Below are 24,891 nucleotides of genomic sequence, written 5' to 3'. Positions count from 1 at the left end.
TAGTAATGACTTGTAATTGGTAAAGCACCCTTAGCAATACACGCTCATTCCGCGACCTGCTCCCAGCACAGGCACCAGGGCCGGGGGGCGGCAACTCCCACCCGAAGGGGAGTCCCGTGTGAGGGCGAGTGCCCTCTGCGTTCAGCGCCGTAAAGGCAGGAGCTTAGCGGGATTCAGGGAGGGATCAGACATTTATCTGGATAATGAGGATGTCTAGACTGATAAGAAGAAGGGTTAAATTGGCTCAGGGCCCGATTCCGCTTCGTCGGGCGGTTCGCGCAGCCTGGCACACTCCAGCGCCGTCGGGAGCAACTCGTGGGCAAAACCAAGATGGGTCGAGGCCGTGTACCTGCACCCGGGCTGCCCACAGCCCTTGTCCTTCCTGGTTTTTAAACCTAGCAAGCAGAGGTATTGTCAGGATCCTTAACCCCTGCGAGGCAGAGGTGAGAAGAACACTCAGAAACATTTAACGGGCTCAAATTAGCTTTTCTGAGTTGTTCTTTTTCTGTCTCCCCACTCTCTACGGAGCAAGCCCCACAGACTGAGGCGCAGCCACTTGCCACACCGTCCTACCACCTGCCCTTGCGCCGGGAGGGCAAAGCCTGCGGCAGGGGAGATGATTTTAGCCCAAGCCGCTGGATTGGAACGGCGCAGGACTGAGCTGGCCGAAGCGACCCTGGGTTTCACAGCGGCTGGGCAGAAAGACAGCTCTTGCCAACTCAAGTGGCCCTTGAACAGCAACGCCCAGGGAGGAGGAGGAATGGATGAAAAGGAGCATCTCCTCCTTCAGCCTCCCCTCCTCCCTCACCTGCCGCCGCTGCTCCTGGTCCCAAGGCAAAGCCAAACCTCAAGGACTCCCAGGTCCCTGCGGCTCTGGGGTTTCCCCCAGCCAGGCCGGCTGGGTTACTCTGCTCTGCCTCGCACACGCTGGCCCTTCACGGGCCGCTCCTGAACCTCCATCACCAGCATCCAGCACGACGCGGTGCCAGGCTGAGCCCGGAGGGACTTTGCAGCAGTGCAGAACCACTTGGACGCGCAGCAGAGCTACTGCTGGAGCTGGACGTGGCGCAGGAAGCCCACGAGGATCCTCCATTGGGTGGAGCGGATGCTGCAGCCTGGCCTTACAGGGCTCTCTCCTCTATGGAGACATCACTTTGCCCAAAACTTGAGGAATTTAATACCTCTGAGGCCTCCATCCCTTGGCCAACCTCGGTTGAGGCTGGTCAAGAGGTTCAGACCAACATGCAAGCCCCGGGATCGGATGTGACTTTGCCTCCCTCAGGAAGCTACGCTAAACTGCCCCCTCTTCAACCCATGAGGTGCTTCCAAAAGGACCTGGAGTTGCAGAGAGCAAAGAAATGCAAAGACCTGACAGTGTCACCTGCTTGTTTGTCCCTTTGCTGACTGCACCCAGCGGACAAGGTCTTCTTTGCACAGCGGTAGCAAGGACCGGCTCGCTCCAAATTGCTCGGTGCTCCACTGAGGTGGGTGCCTGCATGAGAGCTGAGCAGGTCCCCACGGTCAGTGAGGAGCCTCTGAAGAGGCACCGTCCATCCCTGGCCTTGCACAAGCAACTTCAAATCGTCTAAAAAAGCTTCAAGTTGTGCTTTTTGGGTTTTTTTTCCCCAAGGAGGCCTGAGAGCCAGGCTGCTGCGCCATGCCGGAGCGGCACTGAGAGCAACGAGGCGTGTCGCAGCGATCGCCATGCACCTGCATGGCTTAGCCTCCATCCCACCCCGAAACACCGTGCTGCGACTTCCACCGCGAGACTAAAATTAGTAGCGACAGGAAGAGCTCCGGAGTACGACGGGATGATTAGAGCATCCCTGGGAAGGAGGCGTCACGTGCAACGTAATGACTTTGCTCATCTCTGGCACAACGTGCAACAACCGTTGTGGAACACGATGGGGAAAGGGAAGGAAGGGAGAAAGAGAAAGGTGCTGCTACACGAAATTGGAGTGATAGTGCTTGTCTAGAGGAGAAACGCCAGGACCTCGTCTCTGCTGGACTGTGCCACAGACCCACTGTATTACTTATAAAGACACAAAAAACTTAGGGATCACGCATGCTATCACTGCCTGAGATTTATAAACGGCTTTGGTTACACCTAGATTAAAGGGGGGGAAAAAAATCCCTTTTACAACTATTTAACTTTGTGTGTCGAGAGCGCTTTGTGAATAATCAGTGTCACCGTTTTCCAGCCCAGTCAGTGGGGACGAGGCATTGATCGTTCACTCTGTGCAAGGATATCCAAATCCACACTTTTGAGCTCTTCATTGGTCCTGTTTGGCCAAAAATATGACTGCAGCCAGCCCCATCGCCCACACCCGTGTTCCTGAAAGGCAATGGGATTTCATTGGACCTCACCCCCGGCTAGAAACCTTCCCTGTTTTCATTTAAAACCACCCATAATTGGAAAGAGCATTAACCCAGCGGGTACACTGAGCCTCCAAGCAGGAGGGTGTTACTGTGCCGAGAGAGCTTGCTTGTAGCTCAGGCAAATAGATCTTGCACCCAAATGCAAGCTGGTTCGCCTCCACGACTCGTCTCAAAGCTGGAAATACGGCACATCCCCCTCTCCCAGGCAGACCCGTAAGGACAGTGCCCGTTTGTCAGGGTAACAGGAGACAGGTAAGTCCCTTGGATGGAGCTGCCGTATTTCCGGACAAGATTTCCTGGACAGAAATACGTGCACATGCGCTGCACAGCTTGACAATGAACGTGCAGTGAATCCAACACATCCTGGACGTGTTGGATTTGCTGGGCACCCGCGGACCATCTGGCCAGCACATGGGCCTCGGGTTTGACACGTCCAGGAAGCATCTGACTTGCTGCAGATGCACCAGGCAGGCGGCTGGAGCACACACGGGAAATCTGCCCCACCGGCATCGCGGCGGAGGACGGTGCCATGCCCGAAGAGCTGATCCGCACGTGTGCTGGCGCAGCTACGCCAGGATCTCTAGGCTGATGTAGGTTCAGAGAGACCAGACAAGTGGCCAAAAACCCTAACATCTCCCCGGACAACATTTCTAGGAGTTAGAAGAGGATATGTCCAAGGAAACATATGGTAATCCTGACGTTCTATAAATTGAAATCAGGAATTATCGGCTTACGGAAGATGGGATTCCAACGGGAAGAAAAAGCATTCCTTGGAAAACAAACCACATGTATAAGCAGCAGGAATAAGGGGAAAGCGTGGCCCTGAGATTCAAACCCCCTTTTGATCCCAGACCTGAAATCCTCCAGATTTCAAGCTGAAGGAATTTCTTCAACAACCTTAGGGCAGTTTTTCCAAAAAACCCTCACAACCACAAGTCCAAAACCTCCACGCTTACAATCACGATCAAGCCTGCGAATCACCAGCAGTGAGCACCAGCAGTCCCACCGCCAGATTGTCCCTGTAGCTTAGCACTCCATCTGCAGCCAATATGCTGAGCTCTTAACAAAATTGAGGGGTTTTTAAATCTGGTCTCCTGGGCCTGATCCCATGGACCTGGACTCACCGAAACCAATGGACTTCAAGGAGCTTTGGATCAAAGCTTTGTGGTAATTTACTTATCTCATAGAAGAGCTTAATTAACAAATGTTTGCAAAGCACTTTAGGATCCCTGCATGGAAAGCAAGATACCTCTTGCTATCGGTTCCGTCTACAAAGCAAAGAGGTTTAAAATCAATGCACAGCAGATGAATTGTGAGGACAGTTGCAGCCACAGATGGGGCTGCAGTGACGTACCCTCGGGTGGATCGGCCGCCACGGAGGGCAGATTAATTTCTGAACCTCGTGCCGCAGGAAACGAGGAGCTGCCGGGTGAGATTGTGGCCTCAAAGGCCCACGTAGCCGCAGGGTGTGGGGGATCCCTTCCAGCTTTCGAGCCTTTGGGATCCTCCTGTTTCACAGGCGGCTCAGCAGTTGTCGAAGGGAGCTGCGCACGGACGGGGAGACGATGCCTCGGAGCCCTCGCCACGATGTTATCCCAGCTCCAGCGTCACGTGAAAGGAAAATGAAGAAAAGCCCCCCAAAAGGTGTCCTGGTCACAAGCAGCATTTTCGCCTCCCTGCTGCCCAGACCACAGCAGCTCGTGGGAATGGGGACGCTCACCCGGCGTTAAAGCTTTTCCAGCAGCTGCCCTCTTTCCAACGCCTCTTTGCCCCGGACTCGGGTACTTGCGGGGGGAAGAGGGACGCAGCGCTGGGAAACGCGGCTCTGCATGGATGACACAAATGAACCTCGAAAGTTTCTTGCTCTTGATGATGAATATAAGTTACTGTTTTGCCTAAGGACAGTCTGCTGGCACCACCTCAGTCACTGTCAGCTTTATTCTTGCCTTCGACAGGGCTTTCTATTACAAGCCGTGGTGCCCGGACTCCCCTCCCCGATAGCGCTGGCATCGACAGCAGTTGCAGTTTGCAGTTTCTCCCTTTTCTTTGATCATTCTGCAACCTATTGCCTAGGAAAGGGGTGAGGAGCACGTGACGCTGCTATACGATCCCAACCTCCCTGCTTGGCGGAGCCTTCCGTCGTCCCTGGTTTTAATTAATACTTTTTTTTTTTTTTTTTTCCCTGACAGTAATCCAGGGATGTGGATTTTAAAACAGTTGGAAATACCTTTTTTTTTTTTTTTTTCTTTTTTTTTCCTGAACTAGAAACACTGCGTTTCTGCCAAACCCTCGGTAGGGACGTTTGCAGAGCGGATGGAGCTGTGCACAATCTACACCCGCAGCAAACTACTCCGCTCGCAACCCAACACCACTACCTGGAACCAAAAAAATAAGCTTTCACTCCCACATCCAGGGAGCTGCAAACCTTCAATGCTGTGATACGAGCCCCAGTGATCTATTCCAGCTCATCAAGTCAATTCAAGCCACCCGGCAGCACTAACTTTAACCTGAATTACTACTGAAATACAGCTTCCCCAGAGGGCAACAATGCCAGCCGGTAGGTGAGATCATTCCTAGGCAGTTGCTATCATCGTGAGGAGGATCAAAGTCTTGGTCGGAGCCCAGCTACACCCCCAAAATACTGTATGAACTGAGAAACGTTGCTATCAGGGACCCATCAGGATTAGTCATTGCCCGTGTTGCAAATTCTTGCAATTTTTCTACGAGCGTTCATGTTTGCCTGAAATTCCCAGCTCCGTGAGTCATGTGAATATGTGCAAACAGGAATTTTCATTTTTGTAAAGCAAGTTTCTAGACCTTGTGGCTGTGCAGAAAAGTGAGGTGATGTAACTCGAGTGAAATCTGAAAGCCCCGGGAGAAGGCGAATGAGAAGAAACCCCATATTCATTTTTTTTGTGGCGTCACGCAAACTTTTTAGTCAGTTTTATGCTTTCGGGCCTGACTTGTACTGTTTGGAGCTGGAGCTCTGCAGTTCTATCTTTTCTTTTTTTTCTTTTTTTTTTTTTTTTCTTTTCACTTCATGATTTCAAGGGGCACTTTCTTCTCCCAAAAGCTCCAGGGCAGAACTTGAAATGGAGGTTCGAAGCAAAACTTTGTCCCTAAAACGACGTGCGATACCTACAGACCAGGCGCCTTTATTGGCTTCAGGAAAGAGATGAAACTTTGACAGTTGAAAACGTTGCTCCATAACGTACAAAATAGAACAGTTCCCAACAATACCACAACATACCCTACGCACACGTGTTTACACGCGTGGATACGAGCATGAATCACACCCACGTCGTGAACACACCTGCGTACAGACACACAGGCACACAAAACACCTCCTCTAAAAATACCCTTGCAGTTCATGAATGTATGGCCAGTAAACGCTCCCCGCTTGCGTGCTCGCCGTACGTGTTCACGCCTTGCACACACACGCCTGTAACACACACGCTTACACGGCTACGCCCAATCTTTTTACACGGTTTTAAGCGTGTGAGTGAGCCACAGTCAGCAGGTGTGTGCAGGAGTAACAGGCAGCGTGTCTGCGGACATCCCCGCGTCCACCAAACACGCATCTTGGTCTGTATAACCTCCCCGTGGCACACGAGACCGAGCGTGTCCCTGTGGAACAAACACTCCGCGTGACCCATCGTATCACGGTACAAACCACCTCTCAGAGGAAGGAAAACATCCCAAACTGCCAGACTTTCACAAGTCCCATCACCATGCAAAGGTTAAGTAAAACAACGTGTAATTCAAGACACAATCAAAGACCAAAATGAGCCACGTGAAATGCAGCGGCGTGAGGTGGGTTCTTCTGTTCTCAGCTATACTTTCTTCTTTTTTTTTTCTTTTTTTTTTTCTTTTTTTTGAACATGCCCACCACAAACACCAAAACCTCTAACCCCACAGCAGCAGCTCCGCTCCAGGTGCTGCAGCAGAGGGAACCTGCCATCACCAGCCCTGCCGGCCGGTGTCCCAGCATCTCCCTGACTTTGTGCTATGGAGCAGGAAACCTGGGTGGTAAAACAAAACAAAAGCAAAATTCCCATTCCCAAAGTGCCTGGGCAAACTTGCGGGGAAAGCTATAGCAACACCTTACCGTCTGAGTCAGTGGATGAGACATTTCCTTGTGCTGGGTGCCCCATCTGCTTAGTTCATCTGCAAGCTGAGATCTTCTGCTTGTAGACCCAGAAAGGCGGGGAGGGGAGGGGTGGGGGAAGAGAGAGAAACCTTGCTGCAAGGATCTGAGAGCCAGAGAGAGGAAATCATACGAAATACAGTGAGGGGTAGAAAATTCCTGCCTCGGTGACAAGGCATCAGTGCCACCATCCCCCCGCTCCGTCCCCAGCCAGAGCCGCAGACGTCGCCTCTGCCAGAGCTGCAGCGCAATGTGGCTCGATGGGAGCCTCGCATCTTTCTGCATTGTCTCTCTCCAGTGTAAGCTCATGCAATCTCATTTCATGGGAGAGACATCTGGTTTGATTCAAAGGGAAGAAAGGGGAAGAGGGGAGAACCGCACACTCACACACACACACACAGCCCAGCCTTGCTGGCGGGGAGCTGGAAAGCTATTTTCAATGCTTCCCTCTGCGTTAAATCGCTCCTCATTTCAATGAGAAAAGCTAGCGAGGGAGCAGGGCTGTCCCATGGCTCTCCCCCAGCATCCCCAGTTTGCAGGGGGGGGCTTTGGTGGGGCAGGGAGCCAAGGGCGGGGAGGCCAAGCCCCAGCAGCCCTGCCAAACCTCGCTCCTCCTGCGCCTGGAGCCACTGCAAGGCCTTGGGGTGCCGGGGGGTTCCTCCTTCTCCTCTCTTTCCGCGATTCCCAGTGCTGCTGGACATGTGGTTTCAGTCCACAAATGTTTGTGATTTTGGTTGGGGGTCTTCCCACCACAAGACTGAAGTCGCCATGTTTGGGAGGGACCCAGCACCTCTTCGAAGGCCACGTCCCCCTTCGCACGAGGGTGAAGCCAGTGAGCTACCTGTCCACGGAAGGCGGGCTCAGCCCTTCAGGACCTGCCCCATCACACCCAGCCCCCTTCTCCTCACCCCACCGACTGGTGCCGCTGCCAGCTTATGGTCCAAGCAGTTCCACCTTGAGGCGTCCCTGCCTAGCCACCGCTTCTCCCAAGAGGTCCCAGCTATCCCAGTGGATCTCAAGGCTCCCAACCCTTGACCCCTGTACAGCACCCCTCACGGGTGGGCAGTGGCAGGTCCCCACCGAGGCCCTCCTTGATGGGGTACGCATTGACAGGTCCCCACGCAGCCTCCCCGCCACCCGTGACCCCTCCATGCTGGGGTGCACATAGCGGGTTCCCACGGAGACCCCTTCCACCCATGGCTCCTCTGTACCGGGGTGGACGTTGTCGGGTCCACATGCATACCCCTTCCACTTGTGGCCCCTCCATGCCCAGGGTGTGCATGGCATGTCCCCATGGAGCCCCCTCCATCCATGTCACAGCAGGTCCCACCGCAGCCCCCTCCACCCGTTGCATGATGGGTTCCCACCCAGCCCCCTCCACCCTTGGCCAGCAAATATCCCTGCAGCCCCCTGCACCCATGGCATGGCAGGTCCCCCTGCAGCCCCCTCCACCCATGTCACAGTGGGTCCCCACGCAGTCCTCTGCACCCATTGCATGGCAGGTCCCCCTGCAGCCCCCTCCACCCGTGTCACAGCGGGTCCCCCCGCAGCCCCCTCCACCCATTGCATGGTGGGTCCCCCCGCAGCCCCCTCTACCTGTGTCACACTGGGTCCCCCCGCAGCCCCCTCCACCCATGTCACAGTGGGTCCCCATGCAGTCCTCTGCACCCATTGCATAGCAGGTCCCCCCGCAGCCCCCTCCACCCATTGCATGGTGGGTCCCCCCGCAGCCCCCTCTACCTGTGTCACACTGGGTCCCCCCGCAGCCCCCTCCACCCGTGTCACAGCAGGTCCCCACGCAGCCCCCTCCACCCGTGTCACGGCGGGTCCCCTTGCAGCCCCCTGCAGCCATTGCATGGTGGGCCCCCCCGCAGCCCCCTCCCCCCCGTGTCACACTGTGTCCCCCTGCAGCCTCCTGCACCCATTGCACGGTGGGTCCTCATGCAGCCCCCTCCACCTATGTCACAGCAGGTCCCCTTGCAGCCCCCTGCACCCACGGCACAGCAGGTCCCCCCACAGCCCCCTCCCCCCGTGTCACACGGGGTCCCCCCGCAGCCCCCTCCCCCCCCGGCCAGCGGCTCCCCCCGCAGCCCCCTCCCCGCGCCGTCCCCCCCGCGGGGCCGCTGCCGGCGGGGGTGTGCGCGGCGGCCGGGGACTACATCCCCCAGCAGGCCGCGGGCCGGGGCAGCCTCCCGCTGCGCCCAGCCGCCTTCAAACAAAAGAGTTTTCCCCCCGCGGGGCTCCGCGCCGCCCCGCGCCCCGCCGGCCCTCCGCACACCCCGCCGGCGGCTGGGAGCCGGGGGCGGAGGCGGCGGCGGGGGGACCCCGGCGGGCTGGAAGTGCCTGGGCGAGGGAGCTCGGGTTACAGAGAGAAAGGGGCTTGGCCAGGCAGAGGGGAGGTGGGCGGAGGGTCCTTTTCTCTGTCTGTTTCTCTCCCTCTGCCTTTTTTTTTTTCCCTTCTCCCTCCCGAGCTCTTTGTGTCCCCCCCCCCCCCCCACTCCCCTCCTCTCGCTCTCACACCCCCCCCCCCCCCCCTCCCCAACCAACCACCACCACCCAACCCCCTCTCAAGTCTTTGTTAGCCATGCCTAGCCTGGTAGTACCAGGGATAATGGAAAGGAACGGGGGTTTCGGCGATTTAGGCTGTTTCGGTGGGAGCGGCAAAGACAGAGCGCTGCTGGAGGATGACCGGGCGCTGCAGCTCGCCCTGGACCAGCTCTGCCTGCTGGGGCTAGGCGAGCCTTCCTCCTCCTCCTCCTCCTCCGCCGTGGTGCTGGTGGAGGACAGCAACAACAACAACAATAACCCGCCGCCGCCGCCGCCGCAGCAGCCCCCGCCGCCGCCGCCGCCGCCGCAGCAGCAGCCGCCGCCGCCGCCTCCTCCTCCTCCACCGGCCCCGAAGGGCTCGTCGGCGCCCAGCGCCGGGGCGGCGGAACCCAAGTTGTGCGCTTTGTACAAGGAGGCCGAGCTGAGGCTCAAGAGCAGCTCCAACACCACCGAGTGCGTCCCGGTGCCCAGCTCCGAGCACGTGGCCGAGATCGTGGGCCGGCAAGGTGAGCAACCGGGGAGCGGGTCCTCGCCGGGTCGCCGGTGGCCGGGTCCCCTTCGCCCAGCCGGGCCCCCCCCCCCCCCCCACTTCCTCGGGGGAAACTTCCCCCCCGCCGCCCCTCGGCATCCCCGGGAGGGCTGAGGACCGCCCCGCCAACTTCCCCCCGCCGCTCGCCCCTCGCCGCTCCCTCCCTCCCTCCCATTGTTCGGGGGCCGGGGGCCGGGCGGGCACCCGCGCCCCGGTCGGCTCAGCCCCGCCGGGGACAAAGCGGAGGGGGCGGCCCGCTCTTTCCGCCCCCCCCCCATCACCCCGGAGCGGAGCGGGACTCCCGGGGCTGCGGAGGGCTCGGTGCTTTTCTGGCAGGGTGGGGGGGGGGGCTTTTTTATTTTGGGGGGGGGGGGGGGATTGATAGGAATGGCTGCGTGGGCTTGTCCGGTTTGGCTGCACCGGAGCTCCCGAGCCCGTCGCTTCTCCGGTTCTGCGAAAGAGAACCGCGCTCTCCGCCCTCCTCCTTTTTAAAGAAAAAAAAAAAAAAAAAAAAAAGAAAAGAAAAAAAAAAAAAGAAAATAAAGAAAATAAAGCGGAGGGGGGAGGAAAGAAGAGAGCCGGGCTGGCTGCTGGCTGAGCCCGGAGAAAAATCCCCTTTGTTGGGTTCGGCGGAGCGAGGGGGTGTGGTTGTGCCGGGGCTCGGCGGGGCCGGGCGGGCGAGCTGGCGGGCCTAGCCCGGGTCCAAACAACCGATTAATGGAAGTTGAACTCCCTTCTGCAGCCATGTGACTGGCGGGGACCCCGGAGCGGGCACCCGGCCGTCCCGCCTGGGCCCCCCGCCCGGCCCCGCCGCTGGCCACGCTCCGCGACAGGGATGCTTTTGTTCTCCTTACGGCTCCGTTCGGAGCGAGGTGGAATGGAGGAGGGCTTTAAAAAAAAAAAAAAAAATTATTTATATATATAGATAGATATATATACACACACCACACCCACTCTTAAGTCACCCCTCGCCCACCCCCCACCGCTCCGGGCTCCCGGGTGTGCGGGTGGGGGCGAGGGGCGCTGCGGGGAGGGCAGCTCCGCCGAGCCGCCCGCTGGCATTGCGGGAGCCGTCGCAGGGTTGAAACGCGGGGCTGGCGAGAGAAGTTTTGTGTCGCTTACAGAGCGAAAAAAAAAAATAATAATAGTGTGGCTAAGTGGGAATTTTTTTTTTTTTTTTCTTCTTTCTCTAAGCAAGTAACTTGACGCTCTGGAAGTGTGACGGGCAGAGACTGCGGCTCCAAATCCAGATGCTTCCTCTTGGGTTGGGAATTGAAATCACCCGAGCAGGAGGGGGGGGTTGCAGTTTGATGGGGGGGGGGTGGTGGTGGTGGTGGTGGCTCCTCGGGACCAGTGCTCCCAGCAGGGGCTGCGCAGAGGCTGAGGTGGGCAAGGGGAGAGAGGGCTACGAATGGCTCGATGTGCATCGTTATGCTGGAGCGTGTTGTGGGAACAATGGGGCCTCTGGTGGCACAGCTCTCTGCCACCAGCGAAGCCAGAGGCCGGTCCCCGTGCTGGGATGGAGAGCGGGCAGGAGTGCAGGGGGGTGCTGTCCTCCCCAAAAGCTCAGGGCGTCTGCAGCGAAGGGCACGGCTCTTCCTCTGGCTCCCTCCACACTGGGATTGTGGCCCCTCGCACTGGGGAGTTGGGGAACCAGGGCCTGGAGATGGGGGGGGAGCGAAGGTATGACCGAGTGGATCCCGCCTGGGCCTGATCCTCCCCGTGATGCTTTTACACCGCCACGAGCCGAGCACGGCCAGAAACGGCGGGGCTTTGCCCCAACTCTGCGCTGGCGGGTGCAAGGCCGTGGAGAATCAGGCCCCCTTTGTTTAATAAAGTTAGAAAAGAGAGAAATTCAGCAGGCAGAATCGAGGGGAAATATTAGACGATGCGGGAGGTGCTCGGGCAATTTTCTTCCTGGATCTCGCTTCTGCCCCAAACTCCCGAGAAGGGGGTGTGTTTCGATGTGTTCAGTACGCAGCGGTGTGCCCATTATGGCTGGAGTGATGGAGAGGAACGTGGAGACCTGGATTTTTTCCACCATTTTTGTGTGTGTGTGTGTGTGTGTGTGTGAGGGCTTTCCCACATCTGGGAAACTGGGAAATGTCAGTGGGCCAGAGCCCCGGCGAGGCAGACTCGGCAGCGCTCCATCGGTTAGTGGGTCAGGCAGTGTGAGCTGTGCCCCTTTGTAGAGGCGGGTGGGCCAGATCCTGTGCTGGTAGAAACCAAGATTGCTTCAGCAGAGTCCCCGCAGCCCCAGCTCTTCACTCCAGCAGAGACCGTGGCCCACACTTATTTTTAAAGGCCTATAGGAATGTCTCCTGGGTCTTGTTTTTGTGTGGAAGGCTGGATTGCAAGGGTCTGCTCTCAGATGGAGCTGGGTGTAGGGCACTCTGGGGGGCTGAATCCTGCACCCTCGTGGACGCCTGACCAGGAATCCCAGGGGGAACCCGGGAACTGCGGATTGTCACCCCCTTGGTAATGCTGCTGATGGGGCTGCTGGTTTTCTACGGAAATGAGTGTTTTGTGGGTATTTGTGAATAGGGTGATGAACATCTTGGAAAAGGGTGGGGGGGGGGAGTAATAGTGAAAATAAAATTATGTCAGGGCTTTCATTGGTAACAGGGTCGAGCTTTTTCTTTAACTTAATGTTTTCTGATCTGATGAACCACACTGTTCCTTCATATTAGTTTGAAATAATATCTGCTGTCTTTCAAAGCGTACCGTACTGATCCGTGTGTATGTAAGAGGCCTGGGTCTGGGCACGGGGGCCCTTTTACGTGCATCTGGCAGTGGGATTTCCACCTGCCGTAAGGCTGCCCTTTACTGTGCCGGAAGAGTGTAAAGGCACTTGAGTATAAATAAGGCTCAAGCCCTGTATATTTTTATTGGAACGTTTGTAAGCGTGATTTGCGAAGAGGTTTAATTGTGGCGGAGGGGGTGGCTCCGCTTCGAAGGAGAGATGCTGCAGGGGCTAAACCTGTGCTTGGCAGCTCCCTGCTTTCCCCAGGAACTGTTAACGTGCCCTCGCGGAGCCAATCGCGTGCTGGAAACCTCGCTCGAGTTTGCGGTGGTGCCGGTTTGTGCGCTGAATTCGAGCGGCGCTTCTTCAGCGGCGCGACCGCTAGCCGGGCGGGCTGGGGGACTCGCTGGGAGGAGGTTGTGGAACTGGGGGACTCGCTGGGAGGAGGCTTGGAAAGGGGACTTTGAGGGAATTGGCCGGACGGGCGCTAAGAGCTGCTCCTCCACCGTGATGCCCCAGGGTCCGCGGTGGAGAGCTGGGCGGCTGGTGGAACGTGCCAAGGACTGCTCTGCAAATCGAAGGAGAGGAAGTGGGAGAAGGAAGGATGAGGGGATAAAGTCCTAACAATCCCTTTGACTGACGTTTATGACCTCTTCCACTCTGCCTCTGGCCATGGTTGGCAATGACTTCCCTTCCCAGGCTGGAAGTGGAGCCATGACCTCCAGGCGTGCCCTCCTGTTGCTGTGAGGGTGAGGAGCAGGGATGTCTCCTGCAAATCGTCCCCCCTTTCCCTTGGCGCGGGGCGTGAGTGTGAACTCCAACCGTGCTGCACTTGGGTGGCTGGACCTCCTGGCATGGGCCGTAGCATGCACGGTGCTCCCTGGTTCTGGAGCCGGTCTGGGCCTGCGTTGGGGTGCGTGGTGGCTCCTTGTATTTCGCCTGCCAAGTCTTGTTGTGGGCATCTTCCCTGCAACACCCTTTCCGGGACTGCGTGTGTTCTCAGAGCTACGCAGATCAATTTGCCAGGGTGTAAAGACAAAGCACTGCAGTGGTTTGCAGGTGATGTTAGAGGAGATGGTGGGGCAGCGAGGGAGTTGCAAAGGAGAAGGTTCTTGCAGCCCAAGGGTGTGGGTTGAGATGGGACGGATGCTGAGTGGAGAGTGTCTAAAGGTGTCGTGCTGTGGCCGTTCAGACTGTGAACTTGGAAAGGGGCGGGAATTCTCAGCCACCCAGATGTCCCGCTTCTTCCCTAGAAGTCACCCGAGGCAGGTGTGGATCAGCCCCATGAAGATGCGTATCGGACTTTTCTGCCCGTGTTAAACCTGCTTCCACTGACAAACTGGGATGCTGTCGGTGGAGCCGGGGAAGAGGCTGCTGGGCTCTCAGCGGGCCACGTTTAAGGCTGGGTCTCGTGGTTAGGGAGGCATGGCCGTGGTTCTTTGTGTGCCTGGTGTGTGCAGGCGTGGGGAGAAGGTGGTGGGTCAGTTTGGCTTCCCGCTGCGGGGAGCCCAGCAGTGCAAGCCGCCCGCTCGCAGCAGGTACCTACCCTATAAGAGTCTTTTTGCTCTTGTCATCAACAGTAGCATCCATTGTCACCTGTACCCAGAGACACCCTTTGATGAAGCATCTCCCAGCCTGCTCTAACTAGCCTGTTGTCAACCGGAATGAGATTATGTGAGAGGGGAGCTTAACATAAATTGCTCTTTCTTGGCAAGGCGAAGTCAAATAACAAGAGGCCCCACTAACCCCAGGTGATTGGGCTCTTTGTGTAGCTCCAAACATGCTCTAACGCTTTCAGCATTTAAAAATAGTCCAAGGAAGCCTTTTTCATTGAGGAAGTCTGATGATTGCAGCTCCCCCACCCACCATGTGGAGGTGGATGTACAGCATCCGAGAAGCAGCGAGGGGGTCAGATCCTGTTGTCTGCTTGCTTCGCGTAAATCTTGGAGCTCAAGCCACCCGGTCTGGTGGGGCCTGAAACCCAACCTCCTTACGCCACTCCAGCAGCTCGAGATGGGCCTTTAAAGGGAGAGAGAAATTGCAGTCGGTGTCAGATTGTTGGAAAGTGTTAATGAGAATTCATCTGGATTTACACCAGGGAAAAGTGCAGCACGGGATTGACTTTGTGCGGTTTGAACTAGAGGTGGGAGGAGAAAATGGGTCTGGGAGAGAGACAAAGGGAATTTTCTAGGGAGACACGCACGCTCCGCGCATCGGATCCGGCTGCTGGATGCCGCGCTGACCGAGTGAACCGCGCCGCAGCGCAGCCGGCCGGAATCTAGGGCAGTGGGAAAGCGTGCTGGCGTTGGGTGGGGGCCCCCACCCCCCGTTCCTGCCTTTGTCTGGCAGCCCCATCCTCCTGCGTCGGCGTGTCGTGTCCCGTCCCCCCCCGCCCCGCGCCGCCGCCTCGCCTTGTCCCGCTTTCCCCCCCCCCCCGTGCGCCGTCCGGCTCCGAGCGTGTGCCGCGGGGCCGCAGCAGGATTGTGCCATGCAGGGGGCCGCGGTCACACCCACCCCGATGTGATGCATTGCTGGTGGAGAGCGGCTGCTCGGGGGCTGGGGGCTTCCAGCTCCTCTTCCCAACTTTCCTCCGCCGCACAACAAGGCGGCGATTGTCTGTGGCATCTGGGTTGTTGCTTTCGGGTCGCGTTGCTTTTTCTTTCTTTGTTGTGGTTTTTGGTTTTTGGTTTTTTTTTTTTTCCCCCTTTTTTTTTAATAAACAACTTTCATCGCTACGTGAAAAAGCTTCAAATTGCTGCGCTGAAACGAGGCGGTTGCTTATTTTCGTGGCATGGTGGTGTGTTGGTTCCCTCCCCCCCCCCCCCCCCCCCTTCTTGTAAACACAACTTGCATCATCAGTACAATAAAACCTCAATGCAAAGAGATTTAGTTGCTTGTTTGTGGTCCTTTTGTGTGCATTTGTGTTTTTTTGACACCACTTTCATCAGATTTTCAATGCAGCAAAATCTTACCCCACAGATATTCAGGAGGGTTTATTTGTGATGTTCTTTGTGTGCTTGTCTTTTAACATGGCTTTCATCTTAAATGGGAAAAGAATGCCCCACCTTACCAGGGATATTTGAGGGTTGTTTATTTTATGGTCCTCTTTAATTTTATGACTATAACAGAAAAAAAGACCAAGTCCTAATTTGCCCTTAGGCTCTCTTATACCACAGAGACAATGTCAAAATCACCTAAGCGGGGTATTTACAGGTGTAATTTATACCCGTGCAGTGTAAAGGTGGCTTAGTCTAAATGAGAAGAGGGCTAAAAATCTTTTGTCTGTGGAGATAATTTTGTATCTGATGAAAACAAGAAATATACGGACCCGAAGTGATCTGTGTGGTGTGGTTTTTTTTTTTTAAAATAAACAGCACAAAACCCCAACTAAACAAAACCCCCCCCTCGGGGCTGGGTCCTTAGCTGTTTGCTGTAAGCTGGTCCAGCACCTCTGATGCTTTCAGGGGAAGCCCACGCTTCTGGGCATAAACTGGCACGTGCTGAAGGTGCACCAGTTTGTGCCAGATGAGACCATCCAGACTGTGTCGGTAGCAGCATGTACCTGTGCAGGATCTGGCCTTCTGGCAGCGGTAAGGAGAAGGTTGTCAGCGGGTTTGACTCTGAATTTACGCTGGAACTGCTCCGTGGGCATGGCTGCACCTTCTGCTGGTGTTGACGCTGCACGTGGCGCAGTGGGCACATCCCGGGCACGTCCATCCCGGGCACCGCTCCGGCCTTTTCCTGCTGCCAGGGCAGCGCGCGGGAGCCTCGGTGAGGTCCCGTGGAAGCACGTTGGGTTTACGCCGCTCCGAGCGAGAAAAGGTTGGGGATGGGTTCGTGCGAAGGCAACGGCGGTCAGAGCAGAGGCGTCCTACACCCTTGTTGCCCTTGTGAGCACTGGGGGACCAAACTCCTCGAAGTCTTCTCTGATAGTTTTGTTGGATTTGGTGACCCCCGATGCAGGGGTAAGCAGAGAGGAGAATGTGGCTGTGCATCCAAATCTCCCCCTGATTCCCCCCCCTCCACCCTCCCCAGTTTGACAGTGTCTAGACTCGATTTATTTATTTGTTTTTAGCCAGAGCTAGCTGCTCTGCGGATTAATTCCAGTTAGATAACTGGTCTGGGTGCTGGAGGCTCGACAGTCCTCGAGGGTTTGTTCCTGTATGTTAACATTTGTGGCTTACTAGGGTAATTTGCAGACACATTTACTTTGAGTCAATTGGCAATCAGTTAACTGAAGTTAAAAAGAAAAAGGGGTGGGGGGAGGAAATAATCATACAAGCTTCCTTTGCAAAATGCTTTGGGATCTGTGTTATTGGCAAAAAAACCAGCGTGATAGAAGCAAGGTAGTGGAAACCCAAGAAAGGGCTTAATTCTCTCTCTGATATAAAAATCTAACTGGCAGGAGTCTGCCAGGGATCAATTAGCTGATGTCTGCACGCTGCCTTAAAGAGTAGAACACTACAGCAAAGTTATATATTATTATAGTTTCTACAGGTCCTTTTCTCCTCTTAGTTTTACATTTTTAACACCACCTGCTACGCAGTTCTCTCCCCTTTTAATAATCCACCAAGTAAAGCGGTTTGTTGCATGTTGTTTTCAAATTTCAGTTACGCACCAAGAAACCCTTTCATTAAAAAAAAACAAAAAACAAAAAACAAAAAAAAAAAAAACCAAAACCAACAGCCAGGACAAATTTCATTTGAAAAAAGCACGTAGGACCGTGCAGTTTATCCGGCCAGGATATAAAGGGCCACATCCTGCTCTGGCTGTGCTCGGTCAGAAACGGAGCGATGGCAAAGAAGGCTCAGCCCCTGTTTAGTTGCGCGAAGCAAGGTCAGGGTTGGGGTTGAGGTGGGCTGGGAGCCTTGGCACTAAGTGGGTAAATCAGATTTAAGCCCAGCCTGATTTTAGCTGATGTAAATCAGGGTAGCTCTCTTGGAAGTTGGTGGAGTTATCTGGGTTTATACGGCTGATGGCGTGGCCTGTTGTCTGCGCCGGTTTAGAGCTGCTAGAGATCTGGGCCACTGAACCTGCTGGGCTGCTGGTCTTGATGGAGTTGGTCTAATTTCCTGTGGGGTTATTTTCTCCAGTTTTTAAGCACAGGATCCCCCATCTGTCTGTCTCCGCAAAGCTGGCTTTCCTGTCTGCAGGCCTGCACGGAGACCCTCCCTCCTCCTCCCCCTGCTTCTCACACCATCGACTGCACCATGCGTCCTTTTGTCCGTTTCTAGATCCTCCCTCCCCCTCTCGCCACGCTCTCTCCTTGCCCGTCTCCCTTTTGCCATTTTGGGGTGTCTCTCCTTTGCCTCCACACCCCTAATTCTCCTCGGAGGGATCACAGCGTGCCTCTCCCTCAATTTCCATCACCTTTCCTCCATCCCTAACTCCCTCCCTCCCTCTCCAGCTCGCGTAACTCGCTTACGTTTGCCCTCATTCATGTGTATTCCTTGCCACCGTTTCCTTCCATCTGTCCCCAGCATGGAGTCCCCGTCCTTTGTCACTGCTTTGCTTGCCTGACCCTCCGTGTCGCCTCCTTGATTGTTCCCTGTCATGCTGGGCTCAGATCCCTCTCCCTCCCGCACGCAGGCATTGTCCCGTGGCTTAGAAAAACGCCGAACCCAAGCCCAGCCCTGACGAACGCCCACCTGAGGTCCTTTCGCAAACGAGAGCGAGCCTTGCGCTCCTGGGAGGCAGGACGTGGGTCACGGAGGAATTCAGCAAACGCTACTTCTGTCTGGGGTGATGCACGGGAGTCGTTGTCAGCGCAGATGCTTGCCGCTAAACACCCCCTTTCTTTCCATGCGACGCTCCGGTGATATCCCTGGGGAAATGGTGGCATCTCGGTTAATCTTCCTAAGATGGAATCTCCATCTTTGGAGCGAGCGGCATAGGAGTGGGGCAGGGGAACGGCTGCCAGGGCTGGGGCAGGGAGAGCTGACCCTGCCCTGGGGCTGCGGGAGGGCAGAGGTGACCCCCTACAGTTTTGTCACGGCCTCCTCGGGAAGAACCTTTATGCTGTGATTTTGTCTGCGTGGTTTTATTCTTCACTTGTGTCACGCCTAGCACCGTGAAGTCCTCTTCTTTGGGTTTCCTGAGTACTGATAATGCAGCGCTGTAGGCAACCATCGGTCCACATCAACTGTTTAGAAACTTTCCTAAACAAAGCATTGCAAATATACTTCGGGGTGCGAACTCGGCGGGGAGCGGCACCTGAGCTACGTTGGGCTTGGCAGGGGGTGGATTTGGTTTGGATTTGGGGGGATTTGCCCAGCTCCTTCCCTGGGTCAGATCGAGCATTTCCATTCCCCAAGGAACGCGAAATTAGTGGCTTAGAGATGGGTTTAATGCAGCAGCATCGCAACGCTAAGTCTTGTAGGAAGTTTTGCAGTAACGCCGAGCAAGAGACGGCTGTTCTCCCCGTTCCACAAATGGGGGACTGAGGCTCAGAGAGCTGAAGTAGCTCCGAGGAGTTGAAAGTCACATTGGGAGGCGACAGCGAAGTCGGGATTTACCGGCACGTGTCCTACACCCATGCCAAGACCCTCTGACAGGCGGCGGGGTTTCGAAGCTGTGCCGGGAGGTTTCGTGTTCGCGCAGCCTCCTGCAGTTTGACGAGGCTGCGCCCCGGTGCCCATGCGATGTTGCAAGATGCGAGTGTGACCTGTCAGGCTGAGCGTGCTTTGTGCAGCTGTAACTGTTGGTGTGCGGTGCCTGCCGCCGCTGCGAGCGCGGGGAATTATTCTTGTCAGCTGTAGTGGCACGAGGCTCAGGGTTTTTATCACTAAAGGTGCGGGGTTCGATTCTTGCTAATGATAACGTGGTGGTGGGATCGTTACGTTCCTGTAAATACCCGGACGTCACAAGTCTGTCTCTCATGAGACGAGCTGCAGAGAAGTGGCAGCACTAAGTGAGCGGCAGCCCTGAACTCCCAGCTGGGAGAGATGCTGTTATTTATCAGGATGTGTATAAATAATAATATTCCAGCCCGCGAGCTGAGGAATCTGAATTTCTTTACTGCAGAAGCATCGTTTGCATCTTGTGCTAAAAAATGATGTCGGTGTAGTACGTTGAGGAAAACTTGCTGGCGTCAGATGGTCGGAGGAAAGGACAAAAGATGGGCTCCTTTTGGGGAGAGAAAATGGGGTGGGGAGGAGGTGGGGGGATCTCACAGAGATTTCAGTGCTATATCCTGATGCTCTTGATCCATGAGCCCTGGGTCAGACACCTGAATCCTTGGGAAACCGTGGCAAAATGCTCGCCTTACCCCATCTGCACTAGTAGAAATGCGGTGTCCTGGAGAATCACATTTCTTAGTTTTTCTTAGAGACCCAAGCTTGGAGCAAACCTCCCCGCAGAGGAAGCCCCGGTCAGCATGGGAGCTCGGTGCCAGGCTTTGAAAATGCCTCCAGGCACCGAGTAAGGCTTTTGGGGAGGGGGGTCAGAGGGACAGCAGCAGGGAGGGTTCCCAGAAGTAGTTTAGAAAACTGTGCCACGTCTGTAAAAATGTTTAGTTGCTTGATGGCATCCTAGTGTCATCTAGGAACCTGGAGTCACACAGCTGGCTCTAAACCCTTCTAAAAAACGATTTGGAAGCCAAAACACACTGAAAATTCTCTTGCCTTTTTTGGAAAAGCAGAAAGCTGCTTTCTGAGCTGTAAGGAGCAGGGGGAATAGGCTTGGTGGGCTCCAGGGAGGTGGTTGCTCATACACAAAAGCACTGGCACGGCAAATGACCTGAGGAGAGGGTCCGAGCGCCCGGACCGCCGTGGTGGGGAAGCCTGCAGCCATCACCGCTTTATATGTCAGACGGAGAGCCAAGGGGGACATGCAGCCCTTGGCTGGGTGGCCTCCCCTCCCCGGGCAGCCACCGCCGTGCCTTCGCTGCCGCTCCTGGTGGGCACCAGGAGCAGGGGTCTGCATGGACACGGGAAGGCAGCCCTGCCCCGTTTTTTGTTGGTTTGACCCCAAAGCAAATGCTGGCATCCTGCTACCCCTTGGCCTTCTAGCAGTGCCGACGTTTGGGGTCCAACTGTATCTGAGGTGGGGAGCCCAAATTGCTGCATCTCTGCTACCCGCCCCCTGCCAAACTTGGTCCCCCCAAAATGACCCGGTCACATCGGCTTCATGCCGAAAGCTCCACGGTAGGACAGAAGTCGCCATGGAGGGCTCGGCTCTCTTGAGTTATGGCAGACGTCTCTCCCCCTGTGCTCCCCGTGAGCTGGCGCGGGGTGGCAAAGGGGCTCCACGTCGGCCATTCCTGGCCGTGGGCTCAGCGTCCCCCTGCTTTCTCCTGTCATCTCCGGCCTCTCTGGCGACGCCACGTGTCAGCCAAATCCCTCCGGCCCTGAGACCCACTCTGACGAGAGGGGAGCCAGGGCGGTGATCTTCTCTGAAGGTCAACATGGCGGGCCCTGGGCTTCAGCGGAGATGGGCGTCCTCACAGAGACCCGCTGGCCCATGGGGAGGGCTTGAATCCCCCCCACACCCCGTCCCCGGCTCCGTGGTGCTGGGGGGTGTGTGAAAGGGAGGTCTCTGAGGGGTGATCGCTGAGAGGAGGCGGCCGAGGGGGGTTGTGTGGTGGGGGGGCAGCACACAAAATGGCGACACCCGCCCGAGGGTGGGGGAGCAGGGAGCTCCTGAGGGAGGACTTCTCTGGGGATGGTGAGGGGAAAACCTTCTTCTGGCATTTCTCCTGTCAGGGTTAGGGGAGAAAGGGTCTTTCCCTCATTTTAGGTCCCTGGGCAGAGGGTGCTGTGTGGTGCAGGGCCTGCTGAAAACATGGCGGCTCATCCTGCTGAAAACATGGCAGCTCAGCCTGGTTTCCTGAGGAGAGAGGAGGGTGGCGGGACAGCCTCTCTAACCTCCCTGCTTTGTTTTCTCTCTCTTCCCCAAGGCTGCAAGATCAAAGCCCTGCGGGCAAAGACCAACACCTACATCAAGACTCCGGTGCGGGGCGAGGAGCCGGTCTTCATGGTGACGGGACGGCGGGAGGACGTGGCCATGGCCCGGAGGGAGATCATCTCCGCTGCCGAGCACTTCTCCATGATCAGGGCCTCCCGCAACAAGGCTGGCACCACTTTTGGCAGCGCTCCCACCTTGCCGGGGCAAGTCACCATCCGGGTCCGCGTGCCCTACCGCGTGGTGGGCTTGGTGGTGGGCCCCAAGGGAGCCACCATCAAGCGGATCCAGCAGCAGACCAACACCTACATCATCACGCCCAGCCGGGACCGGGACCCCGTCTTCGAAATCACCGGCGCGCCAGGCAACGTGGAGCGCGCCCGGGAGGAGATCGAGACCCACATCGCGGTGAGGACGGGCAAGATCCTGGAGTACAACAACGAGAACGACTTCCTCTCCAGCAGCCCCGACTCTGGCATGGAGAACCGCTACTCGGAGGCCTGGCGGGTCCATACACCGGCGCCGGGCTGCAAGCCCCTCTCCACCTTCCGGCAGAACAGCCTGGGGTGCATCGGCGACTGCTCCGTCGACCCCGTCTACGAGACCCCCCGGCTGAATGACCAAAACGACTTCAATTACGGTTACCTCTTCCCCAACTATGGTGTGAACAAGCAAGATCTGTATTACGGGGTGCCGGAGTCGGGTGCCCCGATGTGGGCCGGGCAGGAGAACACCAACCCCGTCTCGGTGCTCTTCTCGAAGCAGCAGCGGTCCAGCAGTACTGGCGCCATCCACCCAAATTCCCATCGCTCTCCGTCCTCCTCCATCCAAGAGCCCAATCTCTCCGGTCTCCCCAGGCGGTCGCAGGGGGAACCGCTCCAAGGGTTTTCCAAGCTGGGGACGACAGCCGCTGCCCGGACGTCTGTCTCCAGCAGCCGCGAGTGCATGGTGTGTTTCGAAAGCGAAGTGACGGCAGCTCTGGTGCCGTGCGGCCACAACCTCTTCTGCATGGAGTGCGCCGTGAGGATCTGTGAGAGGACTGATCCAGAGTGCCCCGTTTGCCACGCTGCAGCCACTCAGGCCATTAGAATATTTTCCTAAAGAGACAGAGCAGGGCGTTGGGGTGGGGGGGGTGGGGGTAGGAAGGGAGCGTGGGGGGGTCCAGGAAAGAAAAATGATGATGATGATAATAATAATAATAATAATGATAATAATAATAATAATAATGACATCTGAAGAACAAACAAATGAATGAAAGAATAAATTAATTTAAAGAAGAAGAAGAAGAAAAAAAAAAAGAAATTATTTTACAAGCAATGTATGTTATTTTTTAAAAAAAAAAAATAAGTGAATAATAAAATTAAAATGAATAGCAAAGCCAGAAATTTTGAAGGGCGAACGATGCTCCAGCCTGCAATGTCTTTTTTAAAACAAAGTACTCTGAACGCACACTCGGATCTCGCAAGCAAAGCGGTTTAGTTCAGTTTTTTTTGGTGGTGAGAATGGGACTTCTCTGCGTTGACCAAGCCAGGCCATCTCGATCGGACGGGGAAGGGAGCAGGGACGCGGGGAGGGCCCTGCCAGCCTTTCTTCTCCAGCCACGGTCAATCTTCGCCTTGGTCTGAAGCCCCTACTCTCCTCCCCCCCAGGGACGTCAGCCCAACTGGGAGCTCAGAAAGAAACAAATAGAAAGAAAGGAAAACGGATGACGGGGATTGAGAAGAACAAGAAAGAAACCATCAACCTCTGGGAACCTGTTAGAACGAGGGCACAACTGTATTACCTCAAAGATTTAAACAAAAAAAAAAAAAAACCACAGCAGCTAAAGAACTTTTATTGTTTTCCTTTTTTTCTAAAAAAAAAAACCAAACAAAAAACCACAAAAAAAAAAAATTCAGAAAAAGAAGATGAAGAAATAACAATGACGCCGGTGAAACTGAAGAAGGTTTGGAAGAACCTGTTGGAATCACACTGGGCGATTAGCATTTATTTTATTATTCTGAGCCACCGTGGAGTCTGGAACTTTGTTCTTTTTTTTTTTTTTTTTTCCTTATCCAAGCAGGGATTTGTTCATCAGACGAATCAGGAGTCACTAACAGGGTATTTCAAAAGCAGTCCTGAGTTCCCATCCATGGGGGGAGCGTATCGACTTCCGCGTTTCCGTAGTTCACTCTTCATCCTTCTTTCCAAGTGATGCCAGCTGCAGCTACACGCCACACGCACGCGCACACACACGCACACACGTCACATCGTGCTTTTCTTTTCTTAAATAGATATATATCTCGCACCAAAACCTAAGAAAGACGATCATGCAATACAGGCAATGAGCCCACACGAAACCAACATGCATCCCAACAGAAAGCAAAAAAAAAAACCCACAAACAAACCCCGAGTTTATATATATAATTTTGTTGTTGTCGTTTTTAAACTGGACCAAAACTTTTGTTACCCAAAACCGAGTGGGGGAAAAACAAAAAGAAAAAAAAAAAAAAAAGAAAAAGTATTTCTTTATGGACCAAAACCTCTTCAGCTGTCCTTTACCTGGATCTTCCTGAGGTTGGCCACTTTTATATATTATATTTTTTTCAGAACGAAACAAAACAAAAAAAAAAAAAAATTGCCTTGTTGAACATCCTTTAATCATTTCAAGACTCCTGGTTTTGTTAAATGAGGTACTTTTTAAACCATTGGGAAGTGGGAGAGGATGGGCTTCGAATCTGGCTTCTGTGCCAATGCACGCAAGATGCGAGCCAGCATCTTCACGTCGTCAGGTTTGTTCAGCCAGTCTCTGGATGCCAAAATGCTGTGATGGTAAAGATGTGTGTTGGATTAACCTATCAAGTACCAGTATGCCGATCTATAAGTATATGTGTATATATATATATAGGCACTTAACTCATCGAGCACCTATATATATATATATGTGTATATAAAATCATATATATATATAATTTTGCTCCCACCACCACCGCTTCCCCGTTTCCTACCCCTCGACTTCTGCTCACAGATCCTGGACCCTGATTTAGAACTGAACCAACAAGTTTCACAACTTGGCAGAGACAGTTCTACAGCAAAAAAAAAAAAAAAAAAAAAAAAAAAAAATCGCCTGAGATTTTTTTTTTTTTTTCCCTTCAGTTACAGGAGACTTTATTTTCATCGTAATAATGTTCCTGGGAACATCCCCTCTTCTGCTCAGTTTGCTGCCGCTTGCTCCCGGTTGCTGCCTCCACCCCGGTGTGGGCTGCTCGTTGCCGTCCCCGGTCCCCGGAGGAGAGGCTGAGCTTGCCGCTCTCGGGGCGGGCTGCTCCGGTGCTCTGCGTCGATAAAAAGATCCACTTTTTGATCTTCAGATAATGGGGTGGAGGGGTGTGAGATGATGTGCCTCCACCGTTTTGCATCGAGGGTGAAATATTTCACGTAGGGGCAAGAGGTAGACGGAGCGGTGGGCGACGTTCCTAGGCTCTGTAGTGGATGCTGATGTTTTTGGAAAAAGTTAAAAAAAAATAATAATAATGCTGTGCTAAAGGGACTCTGTCAGGTCGAATTTGTACTCACCTCCTCCCCAAAGCTTTAAGAAACCTCCGGCCGCTCGGTTCTCCCGGCCCTGGGGTGTGCAGAGCCGTTTGGACCGGGACCGGGTCGGGA

General features: G+C 55.0%; 1 protein-coding gene across 1 annotated transcript; it reads left to right on the top strand.

Annotated features, from left to right (window-relative positions):
- The first annotated feature begins 9,110 nt into the window (after positions 1-9,110).
- MEX3A (mex-3 RNA binding family member A) lies at positions 9,111-22,347 on the top strand. The gene is made up of 2 exons (XM_086478355.1): positions 9,111-9,579; positions 21,242-22,347. The coding sequence occupies exons 1-2, from the start codon at positions 9,111-9,113 to the stop codon at positions 22,345-22,347; spliced, it is 1,575 nt and encodes a 524-aa protein (XP_086334481.1).
- The last annotated feature ends 2,544 nt before the right edge of the window (positions 22,348-24,891 follow it).

The sequence above is a fragment of the Leptosomus discolor genome, chromosome 26 (assembly GCF_034619465.1).
Source record: "Leptosomus discolor isolate bLepDis1 chromosome 26, bLepDis1.hap2, whole genome shotgun sequence".
Classification (NCBI taxonomy): Eukaryota; Metazoa; Chordata; class Aves; order Leptosomiformes; family Leptosomidae; genus Leptosomus; species Leptosomus discolor.
The sequence above is the reverse complement of the archived record's forward strand: the minus strand, read 5'-3'. Positions and strand labels throughout refer to the sequence as shown.

Excerpts from the sequence above, each read along its gene's own strand:
- MEX3A (XM_086478355.1), top strand. The coding sequence starts at position 9,111 with ATGCCTAGCCTGGTAGTACCAGGGATAATGGAAAGGAACGGGGGTTTC. Across the intron at positions 9,580-21,241 it reads CGAGATCGTGGGCCGGCAAG|GCTGCAAGATCAAAGCCCTG; the intron begins GTGAGCAACCGG and ends CTCTTCCCCAAG.